The sequence below is a fragment of the Dasypus novemcinctus genome, chromosome 18 (genome assembly GCF_030445035.2).
Source record: "Dasypus novemcinctus isolate mDasNov1 chromosome 18, mDasNov1.1.hap2, whole genome shotgun sequence".
In the NCBI taxonomy this organism is placed as follows: Eukaryota; Metazoa; Chordata; class Mammalia; order Cingulata; family Dasypodidae; genus Dasypus; species Dasypus novemcinctus.
The window spans coordinates 20,736,806-20,748,738 of record NC_080690.1 but is presented as its reverse complement, the minus strand read 5'-3'; the positions used below and the strand labels follow the sequence as shown (position 1 = coordinate 20,748,738).

Here is an 11,933-nt window from a genome sequence, read left to right as displayed (position 1 = left end):
ATAGGGCTTGTCTCTTTCTGGGTCTCCTCTATCTTGGCTGTTTCATTTTCTTTTATTTGTTTACTGCCCATTTAAAAAAAATTTTTTTTTTATTCAAGTTAATAGATCATAAAGAACATTACATTAAAAAAATAAGAGGTTCCCATATAACCCACTCCCCACCCCATCATTTTTGTAAATTGTATTTTTTTGAAGATACATACATCTCAAAAAATATTAAAAAACATAAGAGGTTCCTGTATAACCCCCACCTCCCCACCCCACTTCTCCCACACCAACAACATACCTACATTTTTAAACAAGGATTCCCACCTGATACTTTGGCCTACATTACCATCAAAGTCTGGCTCTGGGAATTGATTATACGCAGGTCTTATGAAATCATTTCTACTGAGAAGGGCTATTTACTTGTTCCACTGATCTCCACACAACATTGTTAGAAAATGCTACTACTCCGGGAGAGTGTATTTTTCTTCTCAAGTTCAAGGCAATATTTTGTCCATACCTGATTTCAAGGCAAACTCTTCTAACATCTTCCTACAACAGGATTTGGCATGCTTTGGCAGTAAATTGTTTTGTCTGAGCTCAAAGCCACAGTGTTTGTGTCCTGGTCAGAAGCAGCAGGAAAGCTTTAGTCATTCACTTCCATCCAGTGAATGTTTGTAAACGTCCTGCTGTCCATTTTGTCAATGAACAGGCAGCCCTGCAAGTGGTCCATCTCATGCTGGATTATACGGGCTGCCCACCCGCTCGCCTGCCACACCACTGGCTCTCCTCTTGGGTCCAACCCTGCAAAGGGAGTTAGTCTGGATGAGAACATGCCAACCTGCAACAGTCATCCTTAACCTCTTCACCCTATTCCCTCCCCCTGCTTCTAACTTCTGTTTACAAGAGGCAACATCAGAAATGTAATATAGACAGCAACCCCTACCCTTCCTAGAAACTCTGCCTGTTATCAAGTATTCAACCTGGTTGCCACTTCTGAAGACTAGGTTGTTGGGACCACCATGAGGTTGAGAGATGCTAAATTACGTTCCTAAGGTGCTTCTGATATGAACATTCTTCCACCTCTTAAATAGCGCTATCTGCTTTCCATTTCTAATAAAAGTATTGTACCAAAGGCACTTGGTACAATATAAAATAAAGGGATACCATCGACTTTTAACCCTCTTGGACTAAGTGACTGGTATGATAGACCGGGAATGGCTTATCTCACCGGCAAAGGAGGCTCCTTCCTCATCACAACCTGTCGGTCCTGAGTCCCGTCCACTCCCGAGCCCTGCTCTGTGTTCATGCCGGGTGTCTCGGCTGATCAATCATCAACAGGTCTGCACTTTTAACTGGAGCTTTGCGAAAACTGAATGGCACTGGATCCGTGGGCGGCGTCTCCACAGGAAGGGAGAAACGCGGCAGTTATCCAGCCACCCCTGGGCCCCCGCCGCCACGAACCTGAGATCTGAACGGCCTGGAAACGGGGCACACAAGCCAGGAAGCCGGCGACGCTCTCGCAGCCCTCGGGGAAGGTGACCAGGCGGTTGTCCAGCACCCGCAGGTTGGGGTTCACGAATACGCGCAGGGGGAAGGGTTGCATCTGCCGGGTTTCCCGCACGCGTGGCGCGCAGGCGCGGTAGAGCGCCTCGGGGAACTCCAGGGCCAGCACCTGCAGCGGCACCCCCAGCTGCGGCGCGCTCAGGCCCACGCAGTGCCGGCTCCGCATCACCTGCACCAGCCGCTGCACCAGCCGCTGCAGCTCAGCGCCCGCCAGCTGCGCCGGCTCTATCGGGGCGGCCACGGTCCGCAGCGCCGGGTCCCCCACTTGGCACACGTGCGCGTACGGCGGCTCCGGCGGTCCCCGCACCAGACGTCTCACGTAGCGCCAGTAGGAGCGCGGGCGCGGAGGGCTCTCGGCGCCGTCCCGGGCTGGCGTGGAGCTGTAGGCCCGGGCATCGCCGGCCACCGCGCCCGCTCCCCACTGCACGGCCGGCCCCTCGCAGCGACGCGCCCGCGCCAGCAGCAGCCTGCCCCACAGTCGGGCCATGGCGAGCTCTGCGCAAGACCCCAGCGGCCTCATCCTTCCTCCTCCCCGGCCTCCGTAGCCAAGCGCTTCCGCCGCCGGGGCCGCTGGGAAACCCGCCTCCTCAGCGCCTTCTGGGAAGCGCCCGGCTCAGTCTCCTGAAGACCTAAGGGCGCTCAGCGAGAGAGCAGCTTGCCACTAGGCGACAGTCAATCAGCTTTATTATTTAACTCTTTTGGGGTTGTATAATCAACAATTTACGCGCATAACTAGGAAGGTCCCCGCACCTTTTTTTTGCATGAATACTTGAAGACACAGCCCGCAGCCGCCTCTCCCGTGAATCTGCATTCCTAGGGGAGCGTTCCCTGGCCTCACCACTGACAGCGGCTCTTCCCACCAGACGCTGCATGTAAAGTCCCTGGTTTCCCAGGCACGAAGTACTGGGCCCAATTCTGGAAGCAGGGAACATGTTAAGTCCTGGCACTAGGAAGAGCAGCCTGCAACTGCTCCCCTTGCAGCAGCTCCTGCTGCGGTGACTCTCCCTGCGGTGACTCCGCATGCAGTGGCTCCCCTGATTCAGCCTCCACTGGTCCACCCGAAGGAGAAACTGGAGTGACGGGGTCCAAGCTCGGCTCCTCCACTGGAAGCGCTAGGGCTGGAGCTGGGAGCTCAAGCACTAGTTCTTTTTCATCTAGAGACACAACCATCTCTCTCTTCGGCAGGATAAAAGCCAGAGGCTCTTGGATGACACCGATGTTCACATGCCCAAGGTTTCCATACTTGGACAGATGAGTGGGTGGAATGCCTGACAACCAAGGCAAGGAAAGCAAAATGGTGGGGAAAATTAGTATAACTATAGACAGATATCTCAGAAAAACAACCAATAAAAACTAAGGCCTAACAGACATAATTACCATATTTTCAATAAAGCAAAAGCCGTCTTTGTGATAGGGGACAGGAAACTTTACTGTAAAGCAAAACTAGGAAGGTAACTGGGAAAAGCACAGTGTAGGATGGTTTACAAAAGAACTAAAAAAAAACTCAGTAAACAATGGGCCTCTTCATGACAAAAGCTGGGGAGAAAGCAAAGAGCAGCCACTCTTTGCTGATGTCATCACTGATTCACTGCTGTTTTAGAAGTTGTGCCTTCCTCCACTTCTCCCCACCTCTCACCACAGGCCACAGAGGCAAGTGAAGGTGAATTGGGAAAAATATTTTAAAAACCCTTTTTTTGGACATTTCAGATAAATGGACTCCTACAATAACGTGGTCTTTTGTGCCTGGCTTTCCTCCACTTAGCTAGACATAAAAGACCACATATTATAGGATTCCATTTACATAAAATGTCCTGAATAAGCAAATCTATAGAGACAGAAAACAGACAGTGGTTGCATAGGGTTAAGAGTGGGATGGGAAGTGACTACAAATAGGCATGAAGGATCTTTTTGAGGTAAAGAAAGTGCTCTAAAACTGGACTGTGATAATACACAACTCTACTAAAAAACAATGAACTGTACATTTAAAGTGGGTAAATTATATAGTATGTAAATTATGTCTCAAAGCTGCTAAAAAATCCTTTGTCTTACCTAATGTCTGTGCTATCTGAGCTGGTGGAAAAAGGACTTGGAGACAACGATTTAAATAAGGAACGAGGTCTTCCAGGAAGACAATGCAAAACTGGACGAAGAGCTCTTGCTCCCCAACACTGAAGGCAGCCTCCTCAGCGCGATGAAAGGCCAGGATTATTTTGGTTACCTAAGAGACAGGGGCATCGTCAATCACCTGACAGGCTGTCACCATTGGTAGTACATGAAATGAAGCAAATGTGCACCACTCAAGTTTTTATGAGGATAACTGGTGCAAATAGTGCATTAAACTGTTCTTGTTTAAATTAATTCAGAATTGTCGTGACTCCTAAAATTTGTCACTCCATTTATGTATTTCTGACCCAGCTTATTTCATTACTGGCATAGATTCCAATTCCAGTGGAGGAACATCATGAAATTATAGAGAGAATACAGATTCTTGACTCCCGTGGGGGAACAGACCAGAACTGATGGATCCATGAAAATGAAGATAAATATCATAAATTTCTACTCAGTAAGGCCTTTGCAGCTCCTGGAAGATAGAATCACTAGAAAATTGCAAAGAATACAAGAAGAGCTGGAAAAGAGAAGTTCCATAAACCAATAACCTGTAACTGACATTACAGACAGGTGGTGGTATGACAACATTAATTAAGAATACACGGGAAGCAGACTTGGCCCAGTGGTTAGGGCATCCGTCTACCACATAGGAAGTCCGCGGTTCAAACCCTGGGCCTCCCCGACCCGTGTGGAGCTGGCCCATGTGCAGTGCTGATGCACACAAGGAGTGCCATGCCACGCAGGGGTGTCCCCCGCATAGGGGAGCCCCATGTACAAGGAGTGCGCCCCGTAAGGAGAGCCGCCCAGAGTGAAAGTGCAGCCTGCCCAGGAATGGTGCCGCACACACGGAAAGCTGACACAACAATATGACACAACAAAAAGAAACAGATTCCCGTGCCACTGACAACAGAGGTGGACAAAAGATGATGATGCAGCAAACTGACACAGAGAACAGACAACCGGGGTGGGGAAGGGGAGAGAAATAAATAAATAAATCTTAAAAAAAAAAAAAAAAAAAAAAAGAACACAGTGCTGGGAAGCAGAGCATCTGTCTACCATATGGAGGGTCCAGGGTTTGATCCCCAGGGCTTCCTGACCTGTGTGGTGAGCTGGCCCATGTGCAATGCTGATGCACGGAAGGAGTGCCGTGCCACGCAGGGGCGCCTCCACATAGGAGTGCCCCACATGCAAGGAGTGAGCCCCACGTGAAAAAAAGTGCTGCCCACCCAGGAGTGGCACCACACACACAGAGAGCTGATGCAGCAAGATGACACAACAAAAAAGAGATGCAGTTTCCCAGTGTTGCCAGATAATGCAAGTGGACACAGAAGAACACAGAGCGAATGGACACAGAGAGCAGACAATGAGGGGGAAGGGAAGAGAAATAAATTTTTTTTTTAAATCTTAAAAAAACAAAAACAAAAACACAGTGCTGGTGCTGAACTTCCTGGCTGGGCCGATTGGCTCTACGACTTCCAATTACTTAAGCACTCAGTGCCTTTGTGCCTCAGTAGCCTCATCTATAAAGTAAGGTGTGGCAGACTGAATTATGAACATGTACCAAAGACATGTTCTCTTAATCCACTTTCCTGTAGGTATGAACCCATTAAAAATAGGACCCTTTTAAGGTGCATTAGTAATTAAGGTGTAGACTAACCTGATCCTATTTAGGTGTGGCCAACTGTAGCAGTTTGATATGGTTATGAATCCCAAAAACAGATACTGAATTGTATTTGTAATCTGATCTGTACCTGGGCATGACTGAGTTATGATTAGGGCCATGTCATTACAGCATGGCAAAGAACAGAGTTGAGAGTTTCTGATGTTGGAGTTTGATGCTGAAGTCTTAAGCTGGAGCCACAGGAAGTCAGTATGCAGAGGAAAGAGAAGCCAGCCCTGGGAAGACAGGACCTGAGCCAGAAGAACAACACAACAAAAAGAGATATGGATTCCGTGTCTGCCAGCCCTGGGAAACTGTGTCTCTTTTCTGTTGCGTCATTTTGCTGCGTCAGCTCTCCGTGTGTGCAGCACCACTCCTGGGTAGGCTGCGCTTTTTTCCATGCAGTGCAGCTCTCCTTACAGGGCACACTCCTTGCACATGGGACTCCGTTACGTGGGGACGCCCCTCGATAGCACAGCATTCCTTGCACACACAGCACTGCGTGTGGGCCAGCTCAACACACCAGTCAGGACAATCTGGGAAACTGTGGACCCTCCACGTGGTAGATGGACGCTCTATCAATTGAGGTACATCCGCTTCTATGATATTCTTAATATTACAGAATTCTACAACAACCCTCAAAATTTCCACCTCCTAGGAATCCATTCCTTTGTGTAATCACCGCCCTCTGAGTGCAGGCAGAATCTGGTAACTTGATTCTAACCAACAGAATATGGCAAAGGTGAAGGCTTTTACAGGTGTAATTATAAAGTCCCCAATCAGTTGATTTTGAGTTCAACAAAAAGGAAATTATCCTGGGTGGGCTTGACCTAATCAAATGAGCTTTCTTTTTTTTTGAGGTACCAGACCAGGGATTGAACCCGGGTCCTCTTATGTGGGAAGCTGGTGCTCAACCACGGAGGCACATCAGCTCCCCTAAGTTGTCTCTCTAATTTGTTTGCCTGTTACTGTTTGTTTTTGTTTTTAGGAGGCACTGGGGACCAAACCCAGGACCTCCCATGTGGGAAGCAGGCACTCCATGGCTTGAGCCACATCCACCCCCACATGAGCCTTTTAAAACAGGGTCCAGGCCTTTGAAAAAATAGATTCAAGTAGGAGAGATGTTCTCCTGTTGGCCCTGAAGAAGCCAACAGCCATGCTGTGAAATTACCTATGGTGCATGGTGACCTCTAAGTGCTGAAGGCCTTAGGCCTGCAATTGCAAAGTGAATTTCTGCCAACTTGGATGAGGTTGAAAGAGCTCCAGATAAGACCATAGTTTGGCTGAGAACTTGACTGCAGCCTTGTGAGACCCTAAGCAAAGGATCTAGTTATGCTGTTCCTGGCCTTCTGATTCTCAGAAACTGTAAGACAATAAATACGTGTTGTTTCAAGCTACTAAATCGGTGGTAATTTATTAAATAGCAATAGAAAATGAATACATTACTGAACCATTGCTACAGGTGAGCCACTTGTTCTAGGTTCCATGAAGGTAGAATTAGCCAGTTTCTCAACCAGAAAACCTCTGAAATCACACTAAACTTCTCCAAGCCAACAGATGCCCCATCATATGGAATGGTTATTACAAAATTTTGCTCACCTGTTACCAAAGAAGGCCTGGAGTAATAGAAAGCCGACAGAATGTGCTCACCTTGGCAAGGGCATCCTCCAAGACCCCAGTCACATCCTGCGCCAGGGCCACAGGACAGCAGAGGCGCAGGTCATTGAAGGCAACCAGAATGTTGTTGAGGAAGCAGGCGAGGGGTGGGAAGTCTAACAGCACCATCGGTGGCTGCAGCGTCCCTGGCTGAGTCACCGGCACAGCAGCAGGCATGTTACTGCTGCCCAGGATGGTAGGAGCTGACATGAGAGTGTAGGAGTTCATTTCATCCTGGAATTTCTCTATTGCTTCTTGAATTGCTTTCTGGAAAGTGCTGATGGCCACCTGCTGGAAAACTGGAGCCAACTGGCCCCGGAAATCAGCTCCCACTCGGCTGAAGGACAGACCAAAGTACATGCACTGGCCCAGCAAAGAGTCTAGGCGGCCACCTACTCCCCGGAGAAGGTCATTCTCCAGCACCTGCAGGAACTGTGAGACCTTCTGCAGCACCCAGCCATGGAAGATAGCACTCTCGTTCATGGTATATTCACCCTTGGCAGGGGGCAGCAGTGGGTCCTCATCTGAGAAGATGGCACGATACTGGGTTATGATATCGAAGAGATGAACACGGCAAGCCTCGATGGTTTTTGTGATATGGAAATACGGATCATCATTGGGAATGGCAGTGAGAATAGAACGGAGCCAAGTGTCTCGGGCCTGAAGAAACTTCACCCTCAACTCAGCCTCTGTGAAGACATCCATGCGCCGCAGGTAGCCAATGACACGGAGGCAGGCAGGGAGCTGGATGTTGGTCCTCAGTTGCTGAATCAACTGGCTCAGCATCAGCTGCATGGACTGGCGCACTTCATTCACAATACCCTGACAATACAGTGAGTTAGTCACACCATGCTGGGAAAGACACTTTGGAACCCATTCCACTAACCCTGAATATTGTACACTAACATTCTTACTGCTTTCTGGACGTATGAAGTGGATTTTCTAAAGATGACACTTCCAGGTTCAAAACAAACTGGTTGGGTTACTGTCTTGCTTAAAGTGCAATCAATAAAATTCACACTACTCATCATGGCTGTGCCTGGGTCTCCCATTTTGCCTTCCTTTTTTTTTCTTTTTTTTTCCACATATATATATATATATATATATATATTTAATTTTGCTTTCTCATTTTCAAAATAGGTAAGTATGACAAACTGAGTTCATAATTACTTACAAGAGGTTCTTACTCAAGAGGTAGTCCCCTTTCCCCTTGTCATAATTAAGCATAAAATAGAAAATAGAGATAGCTGGTTCCAACCCACCACTAACATTTCTGGGCTTTGGACATTGCTTTCAAGATCAGTTTCAAAGAAGTCTCTTTGTGTCTGTCCTTTAAATTACTCCAGTTATAATAAGAATTTGGATAATGCCTATGGGCTGGGAACATTCCTATAACTCACAGTATACAAAACTTCAAAAAACTGGAATACGATTCCAAAACTGTAGAATCAAATAACATTCAAACCAAAATGAAGGACACTCACAAAATAAACATTAAACAACAACAAAAGCACATTTTAGATTGTTTGACACTACTTAGTTCACATTCTTTACATCTCTACATCTCATACCACATACCACCCTAACTACATACTCTTCCAAAAATACAAGAATTTAGAAACTTGAAAATAGGAGCGTCCTTCTAAAGAATGAAGGTTCTACCTTGCACAGCTCAATAGCCTATTCTCTTTTCCAGATCCTGAAGAGTGACCTCTACCAGATAATGGAACATAACTGACAGCTGTAGGTCATACTAGCACTGTCTAAAGAGAGGTGCACGATGAGTGACTAAATGGGATATAAGAAGAAAATAGTGAAACTTCAATTTATATTGTTTTAGCCTTTTAAAATTGCCACCTTTTACATGTTTTACAATGTATAAAATATAATAGTATTGTAAGGCATGTACATAACTAATTAATAACTATTCATATGTATTGAAGGTACATGCCCAAACATGTTTAATTGATATTGTACACAATCAAAAAAAGCTTGAAAAGTACATTCTAGACAATGCACTCTCTTAAGATTATTAAAACCATGAAGCATAGGGCTGAACAAGTCGCAAAAAATGCAAAAGAAATTCTAACAGCAAAAATATCTGCCAAAATTCTTAACAAAAAAGTAATAATCTACTAAAGTTTCTCCTGAATCTGTCACAGATGGATTATATCTCTTTGTGTAAAATTCAGTCTCCAAAAAATATCTTTCACATGAATTAACATGTCCAAAAGTAAACTGAATATCTTTTCTTAGCCCCCAAATCAGTCCTCTTAATAGTCTAATAGTCACTTAAGGTGGAAATCTAAAAGTGAGCTTTGCTTTCTTCCTCTTCCTCAACTCCAGAGTCATCAAATCATGTAGAATGAGCTTCTTCAGTATGTTTGAAATCCAATCCCTATACTCTTTCCTATTGTTACTCTCCTTCAAATCCATGATTCTCTCAAAACTGCCACAATGATACCTCATTTGTCTCAAGAAAATGGGACTTTGCATCCTTCCAGAAAGGCTCGGGAATAGCTGTCCCTATGTACAGCTCAGTTTTTCCTCCAGAAGCTCCCATTTTGCCTTCTAATGCTCTCCCCTCAATCCAGTCACAACAGCTCTATTTGTATCCCTTATGCATTCCATCTTCTTCCCGCCTCAGCTCTAATTGTTCTTCGTACTTTCTGGTTTGTTCTCTCCCCAGGTCTTCATGTGACTGGCTCCTTTTCTTCATTTGAGTCTCAGCTTAAATGTTTTCCTGATCACTCTACCTAAAATAATTCACCACAATCTCCCTCTATCCCATTCACTGGTTTATTTTCTCCAGACACTAATCACTCTGGGAAAGGACCATATTATTTATTCATTTATTTGTCAAGTATTAGACCTCCAAGTATAATATAAGCTTCATGAGAGCCAGTGCTTTGTCTGCTTTGTTCACACTATATCCCCAGCATCAGTGCCTGATGCATGAGTAATACCTATCAGTTGAGTCAAAGAATGAGTGAATAAGTGCATTATGTTCCAGCCTGCCTGGTAGGAAGAAACTGACGTGAAACATACAAGGGGGTTTTCCTAAGGTACCTGTCTAAAGGTTCAGTGATGACAACAGAATTAATGACTGTGAGAACATCAGTTTGAATCCCCTCTGTGCAAGCAGGCTACCTGAATTACAGGGATGGAGGAGTATTTCCTTTCCAGTCGGTGTACATAGGCTGCAAGCTCCAGGGCCTCTTCATAATAGTTGTTCCGGACACAGGTGTCCATGAGTTGAGGAATCTCCAGGATTTCCAGAATCTCTGTGTGCCGGTTCAGAGTCAAGGTGTTCATCCGGCGGTTGGAGCTGATCTCCTCAGCCTCCTTCATGAAGTTCCTAGTAACAATTAGAACATTGGTCCCTCATTGCTCTGTATCCAAACCTTAGCTAAGTTACTAAGTACTTTGAACTCGTTATTGGATGAATGGATTATCTGATTTAACTTTAATCTATGAAGTATTATTATCTTTGAGAAAATTTTAATCTCAGCGAGACCAAGGAACTCTTGTCCAATGTCACACAACTAATAAATGATTGTTAGATGTTAACTGTTATCTGCCACATACTAGTTGTGGCAAGGTACTTAACATCTTTAACCCTGTTTCCTCATTGGTAAAGTCCTAAGAGAACCCACTGCACAAAGGTGTGCAAATTAAATGAGATGATGCACATATAAACTGACGTAATAAATGTTCCTTTAACAAAATTTACTATAATTATATTCACAATAAAACTAGCCTAGAAACCATAAACCTTACCTCCAACTTCTCCCAGCCTCTAAATCTTCCATGCTATTGTTAAACCTTAGTTCTCACCATAGTCTACTTTCTCCATTTCTCTTGCATAATTACAGAGACCTACTTTATGAAGTCGCCTATCTATTCGGGAAGACTGAAGACTACAAAGGCTGTTGTCAAAATTCCAAAGGCATAAAATAAAAATTAAATTTTTTCATGAAGGGCTGGAAGGCAGAGTTAGGGATGTGGACTGAGGATCTAGGCAGGCAGAATATGGCTCAAAAAGAAAGAACTTTTTGATCATTTTTGATGGCCCTAAATGGGAAAATTTCCTTGTCAGCTTCCTATCACTTAGAGTTTTAGTGCATTGTTCTCAGGTCCCTGCTGGTGTGTGTGTGTGTGTGTGCCCCCCAAAACACTTACATAAACAAGCATGTACCTAATAAGCTGACATTTACCGAATGTGAACTAAGTGTCAGACTCAAGAAGTGCTTTACGTGGGTTCTCTTTAAATGCTCGCCACAATCCTATGAGGGATGTGGTCGTGGGTTCCAATTCTGACCTCAAAACTTGCCGTGCCATTAACAAGTTACTAACCTTTCTGTATTTCAACTTCCTCATATGTAAAATTCAAGTAACAGTACCTACCTCAAAGGCTGAGGTGAGGATTAAATGGATTAATAAAGCGCTCGGAGGGAAGCCTAGTACAAGACAAACGATATGTAAATGTTAGCTATTTCTACTATCGTAAAAGTAGAGGTGTTTTAAAGCCCCTTTACTGCCATGGCCGCCGCACCTGCAGCTCTGCTGGAAGCTGGGCAAGCGGTCGAGCAGGCGGCCAAGCGACGCCTCGACGTCGCCGAAGAGGCGGTGGATGCGCTCGGTGCACTCAGCCCCGCGGATGAAGGTCTTGTAGTTGGCGAAGGCCAAGTCGCGCGTTTGCTGCAGCAGCTGTGCCCGCTCCTCTGCCAAGCGCTCAGGCTCGCGTCGCAGCCGCTCCAGCCCTGAGCCGCTCAACTCACGGAGGTAGCGGCCTACATCAGGCCGCTCCCTCCATTGAGCCTCGGGGAAGCGGTCTCGGAAGAGCGACGCCAGAAGTCCTTCATCTTCCACCTCCCCGAGAGCGGCCGCGGTAGCTGCGGCCGTAGTTGAGGACGTGACAATCGTCGTCGCTGCCATTTTCCCTGCTGCAGCGTCG

General features: G+C 45.8%; 2 protein-coding genes across 2 annotated transcripts; both read right to left on the bottom strand.

The window, feature by feature from the left end:
* Nucleotides 1–507: 507 nt before the first annotated feature.
* On the bottom strand, nucleotides 508–2,160 carry PDF (peptide deformylase, mitochondrial). Its single transcript, XM_004468128.4, has 2 exons — nucleotides 1,450–2,160; nucleotides 508–789 (listed from the first exon to the last, which is right to left on the bottom strand). Exons 1-2 carry the CDS (start codon nucleotides 2,069–2,071, stop codon nucleotides 632–634), a joined length of 780 nt encoding a protein of 259 aa, XP_004468185.3. The 5' UTR covers nucleotides 2,072–2,160; the 3' UTR covers nucleotides 508–631.
* A 58-nt stretch (nucleotides 2,161–2,218) lies between these two features.
* Nucleotides 2,219–11,914, bottom strand: COG8 (component of oligomeric golgi complex 8). The gene is made up of 5 exons (XM_004468122.4): nucleotides 11,532–11,914; nucleotides 10,127–10,334; nucleotides 6,971–7,798; nucleotides 3,601–3,769; nucleotides 2,219–2,819 (listed from the first exon to the last, which is right to left on the bottom strand). The coding sequence occupies exons 1-5, from the start codon at nucleotides 11,912–11,914 to the stop codon at nucleotides 2,485–2,487; spliced, it is 1,923 nt and encodes a 640-aa protein (XP_004468179.1). The 3' UTR covers nucleotides 2,219–2,484.
* Between the last annotated feature and the right edge of the window lie 19 nt (nucleotides 11,915–11,933).